At 42.7% G+C, this 18,900-nt stretch overlaps 2 protein-coding genes across 6 annotated transcripts in view; one reads left to right on the top strand and one right to left on the bottom strand.

The window, feature by feature from the left end:
* Positions 1–7,947: 7,947 nt before the first annotated feature.
* Positions 7,948–10,960, bottom strand: snai2 (snail family zinc finger 2). The gene is made up of 3 exons (XM_088311222.1): positions 10,740–10,960; positions 10,173–10,661; positions 7,948–8,693 (listed from the first exon to the last, which is right to left on the bottom strand). Exons 1-3 carry the CDS (start codon positions 10,816–10,818, stop codon positions 8,512–8,514), a joined length of 750 nt encoding a protein of 249 aa, XP_088167348.1. The 5' UTR covers positions 10,819–10,960; the 3' UTR covers positions 7,948–8,511.
* A 3,065-nt stretch (positions 10,961–14,025) lies between these two features.
* sntg1 (syntrophin, gamma 1) overlaps positions 14,026–18,900 on the top strand; it is a 30,952-nt gene continuing 26,077 nt past the window's right edge. For 2 of the 5 annotated variants that reach the window (XM_088311621.1, XM_088311620.1), the window contains exon 1: positions 14,026–14,577. In XM_088311621.1, coding sequence (XP_088167747.1) covers positions 14,349–14,577 — 229 coding nt within the window. In that variant the 5' untranslated portion in view covers positions 14,026–14,348. The remainder of the gene's footprint in view (positions 14,578–18,900) is intronic. The other 3 variants (XM_088311624.1, XM_088311623.1, XM_088311622.1) reach the window with 2 other exon arrangements.

Raw genomic sequence — 18,900 nt, 5'->3', positions numbered from 1 at the left:
TCTGCCGCCGCCTGGCGAGGGTGGGCCTCCAAAAATAGAACGCTCATTTCAATGCAAACGTGAAGGCGAGCAATTGGACTACTTTGTATTGATGTGCCGTGAGATAGTATACATGCAACTCGAAAGCAAACACCTGACTGTATGTGTTTTTTTTTTTTTTTTTAATTCTGATAACCGATTAATCGGCCAATGAATTGAAAAAAATATATATTTTATAAAATGAATGCCTGCAATGATAAAGATATAAATGACTGTTTTACAATACCAACTTTAGAACAGAGAATGTTGTCACCTATGTCATACATTGTAATGTTTAATAAATAAATGAATGAATTAAAAAATGCTCATATCAGACGGTTAAATTGACTGGCCACTTAAGAGAAAGCTATCACGTGCTGTGGATGACGCAAATTTGTAATATTCTTTATGAATATTCACCTTTCAGACTTTCTTTGTAAATTTAGTTTTTTTTATGTCGGTATAGAGTTGCACGGCCTTCAGTGTGGCAACATGCCAGGCAGTACTCGTGTCTACTGGATGAGGTGTGCTGTCATTAAAAGCACGGAAAAGAGGCAGAGAAGGTCCCCAACTATTGTAAATTCCAATCATAGTCTTTCCCACCGAGCAGGCAGATTATTTGCCGAGAGCGAGTTTTGTTGTATGCTCTGATTGTCTGTGTTGCTGCTCTGCGTGTGCTAAGGTGGCCGTTGTTTGAAGGTTTAGTAGTACCATAATTTCGTATCATTGTAATCGAAGCCGTACCAGGCGTTGGCCCCGCCGTAGATTGGCCTGGGTGAGTAGCTGTCCCTTCAAAACTTGAAGATTTAATGCAAAAATTGTTTTAATTTGTTTAAAAAAAAAAATGGCGTCACGGCTCCTTTAAGGTGCAAGAAATCGCAATTTGAAGTTGTCATTTCTGCAGTCCAGATTAGGATCACGTACAAAAAAAAAACATTTTTTTCCCCCTTGAGGAGCAAAAGGCCGTCAGCAGGTAAGCTTCTCCTGTTCGGGCTTGTCGGCCCGGCACAATAGCCTCGCTCTCAATAAGCTAGTTTATTCAAGCACCTTTTGTTTGCGCTCCATGCTCACCTTTTCCCTTCACTGATGAGCAGATAAGCAGCAGCAGACAGGACGGCAGAGGAACCCAAACTATCTGCTGAGATGGCCTTTCCGTTGTTTCGTCGAGATTTCTCAGCGACGAGTAGCACATCCTTAGAAAATTCCAACCAGGTGAATTTTTTGACGTGTAGCGGGATTTGTCATATCAAAGTTCAGGCTGCAGTATTCAGTTGCACTATTTAGCCATTAAGCTAAGCGAGATCACGCAGTCGACGTACCTGTCACCAAAAATTGGTACACGCCCACGGCAAGGCATCAAAAGTCATGCCAAGATGAAAAATAGACGGTGGCGGGCGGTCAAGACCTTCTCTGCTGGCCTAACGTAAAATCAAGAAATCATGATCATATTCTTCACATTGATGTCGTATTATATGCTAGTGTTTTTCCATATAAATTTACGTGACTTCATGCGAGATCCCGACGTAAAAGTCGCGTATCAAAACAAAATGGCAGAAGCAGTGACGTCAGCGCCCTCAAGCAAGAAGGCAGATTTATTTATTAACGCCTTCCATACCAAAATCAAATCTGCACTGCGTGAAATCCTTGATTGAATTGAAAATCAATCAAAGTGAATCATGAATCGAAAATCGAATCGGGCCCTTGTGAATCGAATCGAATCAATTTTGGAAATTTGAATCGAAACCCAGCCCGTCATCTTGAGTTGTGCTCAACTCAAATATTTATTCCAACAAGTTCTCAATTAATTATTTGCATTATTGATAGTTTTTAAATCTTTTCTTTTGCATGTGCAGATTTAATCCAACCTGCCAGTGGTTGAACAACTACAATTCTTGTTGTTGTTGTCTGCTTCAAGCGTTGATGCGGTGTAGTGAAGCGTACTCGTTAGCGAGTGGAGGAATCGTTTCAACTCCGACGACCCACCATGCCGTTCTCAGAACAAATAAAAACTCGCAGGTGCGTTTAACCCGCCAATACTCTTAATAAATCATACTTAATTCTCAGTTTTTTTTTTTTTTTTACGACCCTGTGGACGGCTTTATAAAAACTGAACTGCCCTCTGATAAGAAATAAAAACAGGGCTCCTTTAAATGCTGAGAAATGATAAGCAATAAAAACACAATTGCTCGGCTGTTTAATTCTTAATGAGTGCAGACTGTGGTATGAAAGAAAGCGAAGACTTCCCTAGTTTCACCTCTGCGTCACCAAAAAAAAACAAAAAAACAGCCTGTGATATTTAAAAAAAAAATTTTTTTTTAGTGAGTAAACACATTAAGATGCAGGCAGGCAAACACAAACGAGGGGGCTATTAATTCAACTCAATGACTTTGGGGGGGATTGTCGCTACAATTCCAAAGCAAATCTCATCTCACTGATGAGACGTTTAAAGTTCTCTCCAGGTTTGCTTTTCAAATCCTCTGCTGTTAATTTGCCTCACAGAGCCGACTGAGGAGTCAGCTCGTGTAAATCGGAGTTAGTATGCTTTGCCTCATCCCCGACCTGGAGGCCTCACGCTGGGACGGAGATCCCCACGGCCAAACAAACCCCCGTCTCGTCATTTAAAATCAACGTTTGACCAGCTCGGCTTATTATCCAAATACTCCCAAGTTTGTTAATTCGTTGATATTCCCACAACCCCAAGATTGCTCTTGTGAACTAAACAATGACAGTCCTGCCTAAAATTCATCTTGATTAGCAGCTCCTGACAAGCTGGCAGCCTGTTGCCGCTGCGATGCTCCAGAGGGCTCGCAGCATCTGTCAAAACGTCAAGTGACAAAAAGGAAACGCAGCTTTTAATATTGCATTCTCCTCTTCGCCGCCGCTGAAAATAACAACGCATCATGAAAGAATCATTTGTTGTTTCACCGTGCGACTTGTAAACCTCCTTTTTGTTTACAGACGCACGCATAATAATCGCGATGACACCGCTTCGCTTTGTTCGGAGGCAACAAAACTGGCAACTGGCAGTCCCCCTTCCCCCTTCACATTTTTTTGGGGGGGAGGGAAAGCATTTTTATTTTAATTTTTACAAATCAAACAAATTCTTTCAAAAAACATTACTTTCCAGGTAAAAAATGGATGCATGGGGAGGGGGAAAAAAACTAACAAATGTATCCTAAATGTAAAAAAACATTGTAATTAAAAATTAAATGAATAAATAAATAAATAAATTTAGCAATATGCAAATCCACAAGTGCCGAATTGCATTGAATTTAGGTTGTAATATCACCAATCACCACTAGATGGCAGACATGTTTTAGGTTGTGCTTACAACGTGAGAAGGCCTATATATATATGTATGTATATATATATATATATATATATATATATATATATATATATATATATATATATATATATATATATATTTATTTATTTATTTTTTACAGATTTTGAATGATATGAAGTACAAACATAGGACCTCAACAGTATTAACATTTTGCGTCAGTTTATTTTTGTGGCGAAAAAAGGAGTTCTTGCACTAAGTATTGGTTTCTTGTTCAACCATTTTGTGCCGTAACCACCTCGTCTCATCCATGTTTTTAAATTTTATTTTCTGCAATGTTTGATTCGTAATTAGTGGGGAAAATATGGCTTTCAAAGCAGATTATATGCAAACTCAGTTCAACAATAAATTCGCTAGACAAATGAAATGTATTATCATTGAACCCTGTTGGAATTGCTTTTTGCAGTTTGCGAGAGAAAAAAAATACTCGAAGCCAGAAGCGTAAACGGTGTGACTATTATTCATTCATGGAATATTTCATTTGCACCCAAACGTGTTTGAGAATCAGACGTGTTTTTTCGCTTGTAGCCACTCAACCACCAGCTCGCATTTTAATCAACTGTAACTACGCATCCGCCATCTCAAGAGGTCACGGCACGGCCTGAGGCTGTGAACGATTTTTTTCCCCTGTGAATCTATTTGTGAATGAAGAAAATTAAATAATATGGTGTTTCCAAATGAAATGGAAAAAAAAAAAAGAAAGAAGCTGGACCTAAAGCTGTGCCCTGAGGAACTCCTCACTTTGCTTTCGAAATTAAATTGAATGCATCAAGAGCAACTTTTGGCTCCATTATAAAACAGAAAATATGCTCAGCTACATTTGCAGGCAATGGCGTGGAAACGAGACCAAGCGAATCTGATCAATAACACAACTTTTTTGCTGGTTGACCTGCTCAGTGAGACCGCAACCGGAGCTGAGCTGTTATTGATTCGGACAACACTCTCATCTGCTCCACTCAACATAATCTTTGGTCACCACCGTATGCCTTTTCAAACGATGCCTTTTGCTGCTTCATTTAGAAAACTTGTGAATTTTTTTTTAATGCAGTTTTGACTCCCCTTAGTGATTTGACTTGAACAAATTAATAAAGGCAAACTTAGGGGTGCTGAAGTCAAATTGTGATATTTAGTGTCATTTATAAAAGTGATTTAGATGAATGAAGTTAAAGAAGACGTCCTCCCTTGCTATTGAAATGATGCTGCTCTGTTCCGATTGAGGAATAGAACACTGATTCAATTAGGCGTTTGTGTGGAAACTCTCGTCACCTGGAAGGAAATCGGGTCGTCGCTAATGAGCGACATTTCTCCGGGCGCTTATTGGAAAAGACGAATAGACGGTCGCGTCCTATTTGATGCGTCTGCTTCTCGGGACAATCACACCTCTGACGACGGCCTTAATTGTATTTGTTCCACTTGACGGCTGCGAAGGAGTCACACTCGCTGATTCATCGTCCAGCCAGAGGGGGTTTTGCCTTTAATGACGCCGGCCCCCTTTTGACCCCTTGGCCCCTCCAGCCACTTCTATGTGCCGTGTGAGGACAGTTACTCCACACGTGACGGAATGTAAGACATAAAAGGCCTGATTGTGTATTCATCCTTTAGCGTCTGTTGCCAATCAACTGGTCGAGGTTTTTCCATCTCGTCTTCGCTTGAGCAGCAGCGTTAAGAAAGAAGGAAATTAAGTCCATTGGTTGGCAATGTCACTTATTTGTGTTTCCTCATTGGAGGAATAAAATGAATGCGCCAGGTGTTGGTTTAAGACGTTGTTATTGATGAATGGAAAAAGGAAAAGTCGTGAACAAAAATTCAATGTTTTCGGTGTCGCTTATGAAGAAATTTTAGGGCGAAACAGAAAAGACAACAAATGAAATTCCAAAGAAAATTATGATTATTATTCTGATATTATTTTCGGAAAGCTTGTTGTAAAAATTCCCACTTTTTTTTCCCAAATAAAGAGCGTTATCACAACTTTTTTTTCCCACCCATTTTATTTTCTTGTTACTATTACCTAATTCTACGAAGAATCATACTTAAAAATAAATCAATAAATAAACTCCAACCCTTTTTAAACGACCCTAAAAAAAAAAAAATCAAAAATAAAAATACACCCCGAGGATGACTATAATCCAACGCTCTCCAGAAAACAACAACAGAAAAAAACAAACAACCTTGGAAAATAGCTGTTTTTTTTTTTTCAACTGAAAAATCAAAAATTATTCCCCTAAACTTGTTTTTTTCTTGAAGAAAAATTTCTAAAAATTCTCGACAAATTACACCTTAATTAAAAAAATATTTGCTGAAAACATACAATTATATTCTCGACTTTTACTGCTAACCTCATTTTTACTTTTTCAGAAAAAAATAATAGAAAAATGCAGAAAGACCGTTGACTTTTTTTTTCTCTCCGAGGTGAACAAGATTTTCTTCCCCAAATTGCGACTTTATTTTCTTAATATTGTGACTTTAATCCTGCTAATTTATGACCTTTCTGTCACCTCCCTACCGGTCCCCGCCTCTTAAAGGCACACGCACGTATCAAACACCGACACTCCGTGTACAGTATTTTCTCTACTTTTTACACTTGCAATTTTTTTGTTTGCCTTAAAGTGTGTTTTTCTACATTCACTCTATTTCATAAGGTAAAATGGAATCCTATTTTGTCTCCATGCCCGACCCGACACCTCCTTGATGAAGCTGCTCCTCATCGAAGACGTCAAACTGGCAAAGGGACTTGGAGGGCGAAACGGCTGGAACAAAAAAATAAAAATAAATTGAAGTGCCCTCCTGGTGCCACTCTTGGGGGGGGCAAACGATGACTATGAGAGTAACTCTTGTTTCCCACAGGAACGCAGAGCCACCTGGCCGAGGCCGGCGCGCACCTGGGGCAGATTTGCAGCGACTCAAAGGTGGCAACTTGTCCGATCACATGTGTCAGGTCAGTAGTTTTCTCAACAGGAAAAAACGAAAACAAACACGACCACCCTTGCCACGCGTTAAGTGGCATCCTTTGATGCTCTCCGGCACTGTGCGTGTGCTGCGATCGTGCGCGGCGATTAGCATATGCCAGCGGTCGCCTCGTCGCCCGAGGACGTCCATTTAATACTTGTTGCAAACATTTGAGAATTTCAAGCAGGTTGTCAAAGGCACTGCCGCAAAGAAATCCAAATAGCTGCACTGGCCGTCGCTCGCCTGCAGTGATTTCACTTCCCAGTTTGTTTGATGGCTTCATAAAAACGGCAGTGAAGCGGAAACGCTGCTTTTGTTTTCTCTTTTCTTTTCAAATGACGATTCTGTTCTCAAAGGGAGGAGGATTTTTTTTTTTTTTTTTTTCCAAAAAATGTGATTTTACAAGCACTATTTGGCAAAGGTTATAATGTTGATGGTGATCTGTCAGAATCGTAAAATTCTGACTTTGTTGCATGAATTTTTTTTTCTAGTTGAAGTATGACGCTTTCCGCTTTAATTGCACACGATTCGAACTTTATCCACAAAAACATTGGACTGCATTCTTGTAAGATTATGGCTGTTCACTCTAGATTATGACAATATTTTTTAAGTACAGTTTGGCTTGTAAATTTAGGACTATCACTTCAGATAATTTAATTATATGTAACCATGACTTTATTTGGCAAAATGCAACTATTTTTTTTCATTTATTTTAAATTTTTCTTGCACAAATAAAACTCATCAAATGTATCATTTCTTCTTGAAACTCTCCCTCTTTTCTTATACAATCAGAAATGTTCTGATCAAATTTCTTGTTCACACGCTTTGTGCTCTTGTCAATGTTAATTTTGATGCAAGGGTGTGTGCTAGGATAGTGGATTTTTAATACATGCATTGAGAAATGTAATAGAAAATATATTAAGAGCACGTATTTTGCTCGTATGCACATATTTTGTCCATATTTTTCTCACACATTCGTTTAGGAAGTGCGCAGTCCTCAGCGGCCCCCTCCAGCATTTCAGTTGATAAAATAAAATCTCACTCTTTACACAAAATGACTTGCACATTCATAAAATCATGACTTTTATTTCTACGAAAACAATTTTTTCTTGCATAATGCACCACTGGATGCCTGAATCCATCTTCCATCCTTCCCTGCCTGTCAGGCATCCGACGCATTTTGCTCCGCTTGAGTCTTATTTTACAGGGGTTAACTTGTTTTAACGCTTGTATGACAACCAGGAGTGTTTAAACGCCGCCCGTCGAGTTATCTGTTACAACGGTGACAGTTTGACCCCGGAACTGACTAATTCACCTGACATTATTTCCGATGGGAAAAAAAATATATCAGACTTTGCATGTTTGGCTGAATGCAGTCAGGTGGAAACAGAGCTCATAGTCAGGCTCAAGTAGGCCTGGCGGGCCCTCAGAGGCTCTCGCAAGTGCGTGCCGATCAATATAGCTCGTACGTGTGACATTTCAATAAGGTTTGATGTGTGCTAGGCCCGGGAAACGGGTTCAGGCTTGATTTGGGGAGCTGACTCACATCTCATTTTTCCTTTCCAAACACACTCGGATTAAATATCTTAAAAACACGCTCGATTGCGGCTAAACTCGACCAAAAAGAAAAAGAAAAATGCCATGATACTTTTATTTCCCAAAGTGTCATGAGAGTATGAAAACAAACCTGCATTGCAGTTTTAATATACAATCATCGCAGTCACTCTTACATTCAATATAGTATAAAAATATATAAAAGACAAAAAAAACGTATTATTGCTGAGTAATAACGGAGGCACTTTAAACAGGTGGGGAAAAAAAGATCCCGACGTGAGTGCTGGCAATCTGTCTGTAATGTCTGTGCAAAAAAAAAAAAAAAAAGAAAGTTCCCTAAGTCATCATGATGGCTTTGCGATTCCCATGGCGTCCTTTTTAACTTGATGTGTCCGAGCAAAGTGAAGGCACACGAGACGTTATAGACATGCAAAAAGTGCATGAATAGCACAGGTAGGCGAGTACGTAAAGCTTGAAACAGGATACCATTGCAAAAAAAAAAAAAAGTAGAAAAGGACCACTTGGCCAAAAAAAAACACATTCCCTGACGTCTTTCCCGGCTTGCTTGCAAATTTCCTTTCAAAACAAACAAACAGAAAAAAAAAAGGAAAAAGTCTTGCGGTAGTGGAAGCGAGTATCCCGTGTGTTCAGTGTGCTACACAGCAGGCGGATTCCTCGTGCTTGTGCAGCAGCGACATCCGCGAGAAGGTTTTGGAGCAGTTCTTGCATTGGTACTTTTTCACATCCGAGTGGGTCTGCAGGTGAGCCCTGAGGTTGGAGCGGTCGGCGAACGCCCGCTTGCAGTGGGGACACGAGAAGGGCTTCTCGCCTGCCAGGAAGTGACACAACAGGAGGCAAAGTTAAGACATGTTGACACACACACACACACACAAAATATACTTTTCATGAAAACGTGATCAAACAAATTGCTTGTAGTTACTTTTTTTAGAAGTGTGTGCAGGCAGGAGGTGCGCCCTTTAAAAATATAAAGATTATGACACGATTAAGCATAATGCCTGTAGTAGACATTTGGTCTGTCTGAAGGTGGTGTGCCCTTAAGAGAAAGTTTGGAAAATGCAGCCATGGCTAATGATGAGTCTAAAACACGCTCAAACATAATGAGTTAATTGTTGAAAAAAAGGGGTGTGTTTGTGGGAGAGGTGGTGCACAGACGAATAAAAATGATGGTCTGAAAGGGAAAATGATTACCTAAAGTGCAGTAAGTGCTGGCTTTAAACAGATGTGTGCTGAGGATAAGGGGTGCGCCACCCCTCTTGGTTTGTTGAAGGGGGTGCGAGGATTAAAACAACCCTGAGTCTGAATGAAAACATGATTAAACAAAATCCCTTCAGTGGCTACAAACTGATGCGTGTGTTGGAAAGGGGGTATGTCAATTCTGTCTGGACGTCAAAGGGGTGCGCCGCTTCAAAAAAGTACTGATCCTGAAATCAAGCATAATTAAATATTATGCCTTTAAATGACTATAAATGGGTATTCGTGGGAGGTAGAAGGGGTGTGGCTACTCCGGATGATGAAGGGGGTGCGCAGTTTGATTTTGAAACGAAACAAGGTTACATATAAGAATTCATTTGCTATAAAAGTGTGCATGTCGGGGAAGGAGGGGTGCCAACATCTGCATGTCTGGATGTTAAAGGGGGTGTGTCTTTTAAAAAATACTGATTCTATAATTACATTTAAAATTTAATGTAACGTCTGCTTGGAGGCCGAAAGGGTGCACCAACTCTGTTGAGATGACCAAGGGGGTGCGCCTGTTAAGATAACGATCAATGGAGAAAAGGATGTTTAAAAATAATGTGTTTTGTTTTTTTTGCATAAATTATACACCCCTAAGAATTACTGTCTTAAGAAAAAAAATGAGAATTGGAACTGTCTAACTTTCTATCTTCTTTTGTACATATCAACCCATTTTTTAACAAAAAAATGGTGCTATTTTGTACAACAGAACTTTTAACCAAATTGGGTTATTTGTGACCCAACAGTTTAAAGAGAGCATTATAAATAAGTGTTCATACTCATTTGACCTAACTTTTTGGTTTAAATAAATAATTCCAAAAGTTTGGTTTGTCCCTTTTTGACCCACTTTGGGCTATTTTGGGCCCGACTGTTTTTAGAGTGTCTGGCTGCAATCGCGTATGATGACAGCACCTTATGACTTAATAACAACAGAACAGACCCCCTGCTGTAATTCTCTCTCTCTCTGACTCTCTCTCTCTCTCTCTCTTTCTTTCTCTCGCTTTCATCCCCCCCCCCCCCCCCCTTGCCCGCGGGAGGCCCGAGGCCGACTTACCGGTGTGCGTCCTGATGTGTCCCTGCAGCAGCCAAGGCCTGGAGAAAGCTTTGCCGCAGATTTTGCACACGCACGGCAATGTGTGAGTCCTGATGTGCATCTTGAGCGCTCCCAGGCTCACGTACTCCTTCTCGCAGTATTTACACGTGAAGCACTTGCGGGCCTGCAGCGCGTCGCAGTGCAGCTGCTTGTGTTTGACGAGTCCCGAGTAGGTCGAGTAGGACTTGGCGCACTGGATGCACTGGAACTTGTCCGCGTCCGGCTGCGGCGGTCCGCTCTCCTCGTCGTCGCTGCGCGGACTTTCGGAGCCGCTGTGGTCCTTGGACGAGGACGACGAGGAGAGCGACGAAGGGTATCCGGACAGCGGGGAGAGCGGAAGGCTGCTGGTGGTCCACACCGTGATGGGGCTGTAGGCGGCCGGGCTCAGGAACTCGGGTTGGGGGATGACGGGCAGCGGGAGGCCCTTGTAGAAGTGCGGCATGATGAGCACTGAAACGGAACGAGACAAGTCAGAGAAAGTTTGCACACAAACTCGCTTTTGAAAAAAAAAAAAAAACTTTTCCCCACCAGTTGGACTCGCCAGTTCGCTGTAGTTTGGCTTCTTGGCGGAGTTGGTGTGCTTCTTGACCAGAAAGGAGCGCGGCATTTTGAACACAACTGGGATTAAAAAAAAGTTTAAACCAGACGTTAGAAAGGGCGTTTTTTTTTTTTTTTTTTTTTTGGTTTTTGAAAAGACGGAAATCCTGCTTGCTCAAGTCCAGCGGAGGAGAGTCATGTTGGAGGCCGTGAGTGCAGTACAGAGAGTTGCGCTAAAGAGCAGAAACTTGTCCTTAGATCAGGTGCGAGGGTGGGGCCTCAACGCTTCATTTGCATACGACGCGAGGGTCACACCAATTAAAAGGCGAGCACGTGGAAGGGGGCTTGGCGCGCCATATTAGGCAGTGGGCGGGGCTAACGAAGCGAAACAGGTGCAAACTTGGTGAGGCGGCGTGTTTAGTAAAGTTTGGTTCAGGAGAGCTCAAGCTAAGAAAATGACAGCAAAAAGTACTTTGGAACTTTTAAAGTAAAGCAAAAAAGTATGATTACAATTAAAAGTAAGTAACGTATTTACAGTTATTGCCCTTCGAGTTTTTTTTAGGCACTGCCACTTGTACTTGAGTAAAAGTAAAATTACTGATAATGTACTTTTGAGTAGATTTTTTGATACTTTGATTAAAGGTTCTCTACTTATGAAGTACTAGTACTTAAAAGTGCAATTACTTGAACTTGTTAAACATGTATCAAAAATAATCGCTCCAAGTATATTCGAGTCAATCATGTAATTCAATTAGAGTACAAGTACTTTCATGACATTTTACTTAGTATAAAAATCTACTCTTGGTAAAGAAATCACAGTATCTGTTCTTTTATCAGAACTAAAGTAAAATGACATACTTAATAGATTGTACTCAAGTACTTTTTTACTTAAAGAAAATAGTTTATAAGTATTTTTACCCATGTGCTTTTGTAAGAATTTTTTTTTTAAAGTTTACAATTAAACTTTAGAAAATGTGCAGTAAATGTTTTTTCATGATTACGGTACTTTGATCACCGTTTACTCAAGACCATAATTGTTCTTTTAAAAGTTACTGATATTTTAAAGAAGTACAATTACTAGAATTTAAAGTATTCAAAAGTATTAATTATCTACTAATCATCTTTCTCTCTCTTTTTTAAAATTTCTGATCATATTAGCATGCAGTGCATCACGTGCCATATGTGAGCGGAACCGTGTGCTGTTGACGTGTCCACCAGCTCCGAGCCACATTGCATGTGTGCATCATCGACATGAGCCATAAGAGCGACATGCTCCCTCAGTTAATGCAGCACTTTCCCCAGCCACTAATGCAATAAGGCGTTCGCTCCTTGAAATGCAAATGTCAAAAAAGAAAAAGCGCACCCACCCCCCCCCCTTCAAGGTCGGCCATGATAATGACATTAATCCCCCCCACACCCTCCTCTGCCTGCTGGAAGTGGAGCAAAGTTGGCAGTCGACGCCCCCTTGTGTTCAACTTCTGGGGGGCGTTTGAAGAACATCTCAGCCGGTGGTGGTGGTGGATGTGTGGGGGGGGCGAGCTGTGCTGATGCGGAGAATCTCGATCCAAAGCAGAGATGCAAAAAAGCGCCTTATGTCCGGGCCACATTAAGTTAATTGTCAGCCTTATCTGTTATCTTTCCCACATAATTGCACATCACAAATAGTTTTTTGCCTTACATGGATGACTGAGGCGAAGGAAGGTTATCGGTGTGTAATAATAATTCCATTGAGAGTAATGGATCCAAATCAATATCATCCAGCCGGCGAGTGAGCGTTTTTGGGAGTAAAAATGTTGCGAGTGATGATGAAGCCGAGGAGGCACGAGCGCATGTCAGACCCGAAACGCTCAAAATGTTTTGACACTTCACAACAGAGGAGGCCTCGTCCTTGGCGTCCTCCACTGCATTTCCAATTTGGACGACGACTGTGCATGTTCACGAAGCCGCAAGAGGATTCGTGCCAACCTTGCGCTTGCGAAATAATTGCAATGGCGAGAAATGATCCACAAAGTCAAAAAAAAAAAAAGAGTTGAGGCATTCTCAGTCCCTGCATTTGTTATCTACTTGCACTCCCGAGTTATTCATCATAAACGCCAATTTGCACAAGAAAAATAATCCAAATAACGAGAAATCAAGATCCACCAAGTTAAAAAAGAAAAAGTGACCACTACACACTCAGCTACACTGTGCTGATAAAAACGGAGACCGCAAAATAAAAATGATCTACCCCCATCTGTCTCCCTGGCTAGATATCTAGCTAGCTACCTAAACAAAATGTTTAGAAATAATCCACAAAAAATCTTGGTCCTGTAAAATACTTGGGAAAATTTGTTGATGTGGAAGAAGACCGAAATGCAGAGAAGAGTGCAATGGAAAAAGTCAAAATAAACAAAGAGAGACCATGAGGGAAAACAAATTAATTAAATGAGCTCTTCCCATCTACTTCTTTTAAAAATAGAATATAATTATAATTTTGAGTGTTTTTGTTCATTTAGTTAAGCATGTTGAAGAAATATTTTTTTTTGCACCTACTCAGATTGGCTAAGTGCAGTCTGTTGGGCAGAGACACTTTGACCATGTTGTCGTGCAAACCTCAAGAAGACAACCTCTGGTACTCAGTGAGCAAAATGTCTTCTCATACCTCCCGTTAAATCAGTGCTTCTCAAATAGTGGGGCAGGCCCCCTCTCGGGGGACGCGTGTGACCCCGGCGAACATGCTTTTCCCCCCGCTGTACTACAATAAGTGTAATTGCACATCCACTCCAGTAGATGGCAGTGGCGCTCTCCTTGCTCATTGTGCCCAGCGAGTATTAACTTCGGTGTAGGTTTGTTTTGTAAAGAAATATAGTTGCGGTGGGGGGGCTCAAATATTTTTCTTCTTGCCAGGGGGGGGGGGGCGCAGCAGAAAATATTTGAGAAACACTGCATTAAATGAAACTTGCCCTCCAGTCACTCTCCCAGCTTGAAGTTTCCATATTCAGACCAGTCAAAAAGTGACATGCGGAATCTTGGCGCGGACAAAACTGACCACTGTCAGGCACAGTCCATGCTCACATCTTACGGTTACCAGAAGCTAAAAGCAAGAGTCAGTCTAATTTGTTTGGCACGCGCACCACCAAAGAATTGGCGAATCTTTTCATTTATTGCCAAGAAATAATTGACTAAAGACCTATTTCCTTACTTTTGTGATGCAGATATAGATAGATAGATGCAATAGTCTTTTGTATGCACACACACGCACACACGATCACGCACACACACGCACAGAGCCGCAGTGTGCGCACAGGCGGTGTGTGCGTGCGCTGAGTTCTTTGCGCGCCTTCAGTGCGCCTGTGATGCGGGACGAACGCCAAACGTGCCCAAACAGCGCAGGATTACACGAGAACAAAAAAAAAGGAGGAGGGGGGTAAAAAAAAGAAAAGTGGACCCACGCGTGTCACGCTCTTTCACGATTAAACGTGCGAGTGGACGAACGGTGAGGTGGCGATCCTCCGGCTTGAGTCGCCTGCTGGCGGCGCGAGCAACGCGAGGGTGGCGGCAAAGCGGAGATGGCGAGCCCGTCGGAGCGCTTTTAAACCGGCGACGATGCTCTAAAATCGGATGCGCTGCTGCGCAGGTTCCGGTCGTGTTTTTTCTCCACCGCTTGCGTCCTTTCCAGCTCTGCTTGTTTGTGTTCGGAGGCTGAGGCGAGTGCAGCGGGATGTGGGCGATGCTGCCACAAGGGATGCTTTGTGGCTGGCTGGGTTCGGATGCTCCGTAACACCCGTTGCATGCGTTGATTTCAAGAAGGGAGAGCTGCCTCAGAGGACGTCGGCACCTGTTCGATCAGGTAAGCGCCTTTGATTGCCTTTTGGGATTATTATCTCAAATGTTCATGAATGATGTCACACATGGCTTGATGCCGCACTAGGACGGGTTCCGTGCTGCCTATTAAATGAATAAATGAAGCAATGAAGGTGTGATTTGACTTCACGTTTTTTTTTTTTTTGCTGTGGGTTGGGCATCTGTGGACTGTTTGTGCTGGAAACCCCAGCAAAGCAATGTTTGAGCACTCCTGCATGCACGGGGAAAGCTGTAGGGTGGGGGGGCAGGAGGGCGGTTGATGTGGGGTCCAAAGCTGCTGAAATCTGTGGTGTGTCACATGATTTATGTTGCTTCCCGGATAAAGGCTCCCTCTCCCCTTTGCTCGTCTTTGATCGAGCTTGACGGGCTTTGCGCCTTAAGACGCCCTGCGAGAGTTGCAAGTCCATGATTTTTTTTTTTCCCCTTTTGCCTACCCCCCCCTCACCCTCCCTTGGTGAGCTGAGCTTGAGCACGGCGGAGGTCGTAGGTCAGCAGCAATCAGTGTGATGTTTGTCGTGAAGGTCTTGCCAAGATATGCTATATTGTCCACCTCCCCACCCAGCTCTTATTGTCGCCTTGGCCTGAATAAAAAAAAAGCACTTTGGATAAGTAGAAAATGAGATGAATGGTCCAAAATGTGTCCCATTGTCACTTGGACGCTAATTGGCCCGAAGAGACTGTCACAAAGTTTCCCCTCCGACTGCCGTGATCAATGACCGAGTGTGTAAACCAACTCGACAAAAGAGCTCCTCGGCACTTTATCTTTTCCTGCTCGTCTAATCGATAATCTCTTGTTGCCTGCAACGCTTCGCCCAGACCCCCGCTGGCTCGTTAAAATTCAGACTCCGTTAATCGCCTTAAAGATACAAGTGGGGGATACCTTGACGGGCGGCGCCACGAGAAGCAGCAACGGTAGGATACGAGAAGGCAATTATGGATGGCCGCCTTTTTACGAGTGTTGCCAACCCACCTCGGGCGGTCGACGCAAGGCCGTCCTCTGGCCTGAATGGGGCACTGAAATGTTTGCTTTTAAATTAAATGGGAAAAAAAAAAAAAAACACAAATAGCGGTTAACCTCGTTCCGACGCAGCGCAGCCGAGCTTTGCTGAAAATAGTGAAAATCCATTCGGAATTGACGTTAATAGCTTATAAATGCCACAAGTTGGCAGCAAAGCATCATGTTTCTTTTTGACAAGGCTGTTTGTTGCCTGACCCAAATAAGCTCCTCCCCTCACTAAAGATGGCGCCACAGCACTACTTTACATAAGACAAGTCTTCCCGTAAGAAATAACTGTAAGCAAATAGTCCCGTTTTAGGGTAAAAAAAAAAAAAAAACAACTTCGGCTTTCAAAGAACATTTTTCCACTGAAAATAATGCAAAAAATCCATTTTGACACTCACAAAACAATCCTCCTCAAAAGCAAAACACAACAACGGGAAATGCTTTGATGCTCACTGAACTGACGTGTTGTGAAGAAAAGCGATTTCTGCTGCATCATGGTGATCCAACTTTTGGAACGAGAGCCTCCCGTTGTGCTCCCATAAAAAATAAAAAAATGAATAAATAACAAGAGCTACATCTTCCATTTATTTCATAGAAATGATGAAAATCAAATTGATAAAAAATAGCCACAAAAAGCCACCCAAAAAGTAGAACCAACTAACCTATTTTTTTTCTTGCCAATGTCAACCGAGAACTTGTCCAAAAAAAAAAAATGTTGAAACAAAATAAAAAGTAACTGTTCCAAAAATCTAAAACTACCATAACACCGGTTCGCACGCATTCCTTAGGAATCCTTCTTTGTTCACGTTCGGTGGCGAACAAGGCATTCAAATTTAGCGGCGACATTTGAACGATTCCCTGAGAAGCGGAATGTCAGTCTCGGTTCCACTCGATTCTCGATGCCCACCTGTCATCGTAACCAACGACGACCTCACGCCGTTGTAAAGTCAAAATTACTGTGAATTTTTAGCTTGAAAAAAAAAACAACAAAACAACTGAAGGTGCCTTCATTTTGTGCCGCATGAGCACAAATCCTTCGTCGTTTGTAACCTGGAAAACGTCCGTTGTCGGGACGCTCATAAACGGACGACTCCCTGTCTGGCTTTGTTGCCCCCGCAGGAGTTGTAAAGACTTCCTGATGATGGCGCATCATTTCATGTCGGGCTGTTTGATCGGCTGCCTCCACATCAAACCCGACTAATCGCCCTTTTATGGACCTTTATGGTCCTTCCCTGAAACCGTTCCGGAGGAATAGATCAGTCCGAAATATCTCGGCGAGCTGAGTCATGATTATTCAAAAGGCTTCCTCGGTTCTGGAAAGGGTACCAACGGAAGATTCTGAGCCAAGTGGCGATCCCTGTGGTCCGCCTTAGATAGTCGCATGAAGGGCAGACGTGGACTCGTTGAGTGTGATCGGAAACAACATGAGGGCCGCCACGAGAGAGCGAGCGAGAGAGCAGATGGGCGGTTGCGCCGCTGGACGTGGTCATGGCGAAGCTCAGTGAGAGAAAAATGGAGTGGTGGGCCTCATAGCGGGTCGCCGCGTGGCGGCGAGGATGTATGCGACTGTCGGTGGCCCGTGGTTGCGAAAGTCAGGCGAGGGGGCAGCCATTAGCCCGGCTTAGCGGGAAGCGACGGCTAATGAAGCGAAAGTGACGACCCCCGGTGAAGACATCGGCCTCATCTGCATGCGGCTGGTGTGCCGCCGCTGATTTGGAAGTGCGTGACAGCAATGTGGGAAGCAATTAAGAGATGGATTATACACAGATGATTTTTTTTTTTTTTTTTACATCTTAACCAAAAATTTGAGACCCCTGACCATGACGAGTTGACGAGCAATACACCAGACGCAAGTCAAAAAGAAAAATTTTCCATCTGCTAAGATACTGATGTTTTTGAACTGGATTGAGGTGCTTCATTTAGACAAAAGGTGTGCTTCCCGCGACATTTTGGTGCCATGAACTATAATGAAGCCAGTGGAGGACGTTGATTTAGACAAAAGTAGTGCTTTGTGGTGCCATGAACTCCGTTGAAGTCAGATGAGGAGCCTCATTTAGACCAAAGGAGTGCTTGTGGTGCCATGAACTACCCTAAAGTGAAAGACAAAGAGACCTGTGCCGATTTTGAGCACCCCCCCCCATGAATCTTGACAACGTCATTTCCACGGAAGCAACCGCGTCTGATGAAGGCCACGAGTTGACCGTCGATTGGCTAAAGTAGCGGCATCGGCGAGCGGCTTGATTGAAGGCGAGCATTGTGCTCTGTAAATTATGCGACACGCTCGGCTCGCTAGCCTTGGAACTTGGTCAATTCGCTCAACCTGTGAGGAGTCAAATAGCCCCGAGCAGCAATTAACCCAGATTGCAATTGTGCTTATGATGGCAGAACGCAGCTTGTGTGTGTGGCCTGTGGACTGAAAGCTTTCTTTGATTAAAGCCGTGTTTATGCTCTAGACGCAACTCTAGAAGGTGTGTGTGTGTGTGTTTAGGGAATCCTCCGCCATGCTTCGATACACGATCATAACGTTGTGGCCCGGTTTGACAAAACTGTCACGGAACTCATTTCAGATCCATTCACGATGCATCTCTCCGAAATGTCATGACGAACATTTAAAGCAGAGCGCAGCTCGTCCCAACCCGACCGTATCATATCGTAGTTGAAGTGAATTTTTGTGAACATTCAAAATGGAAGGAATTGCGTCCCGTGATAAATGGAGTCCAAAGTGTTACGTTGTATCGATATTAGGTAGAATCTTACGATATCGTATCGTAATTTAAGTCAATTGTGGCAAATCGTAATCGGAGTTCATTGCGATGTATTCCAATTTAGCTTAATTGGAGCGAACATATCATGTAGTAGTTGGTTTAAACCTGGAGTCTTCAATCCTGTTCCTCGAGGGCCGGTGTCGTGTCTTTTTTTGGCAACACACCTGTTCAAGTGATTTGATAATCAGCAAGGTCTGCAAAAGCTAAATAACGATTTTGATTATTTGAATCAGGTGTGGTGCAGCAGAGAGAGATGGAAAACAGACAGGACAGCAGACCTCAAAGAACAGGATTGACGACCCCTTTAAAGTAAATGACAATATATCTTAACTGGGGTGAGGAGGGCGGGTTTTTCCTTTTTCTTTTAGTCCTCGTTCCCTCCATTTTCTGTGGGGATCATATAAAGCAGAGGTCGACAATCCTGTTCCTCGAGATCTGCTGTCCTGTCAGTTTTCCATCTCTACCTGTTTTCTTTTCATACAAACCCGCCACGTGTACATGCCGCTTTTTTTTTTTTTTTTCTTGAAGCCGCCACCTCCAC

Source organism: Idiotropiscis lumnitzeri, chromosome 12 (assembly GCF_059441095.1).
Source record: "Idiotropiscis lumnitzeri isolate Australia: NSW breed Sydney's pygmy pipehorse chromosome 12, RoL_Ilum_1.0, whole genome shotgun sequence".
NCBI lineage: Eukaryota > Metazoa > Chordata > Actinopteri > Syngnathiformes > Syngnathidae > Idiotropiscis > Idiotropiscis lumnitzeri.
Note: the sequence above shows the minus strand (reverse complement) of the source record. Positions and strands in the feature narration are given on the sequence as shown.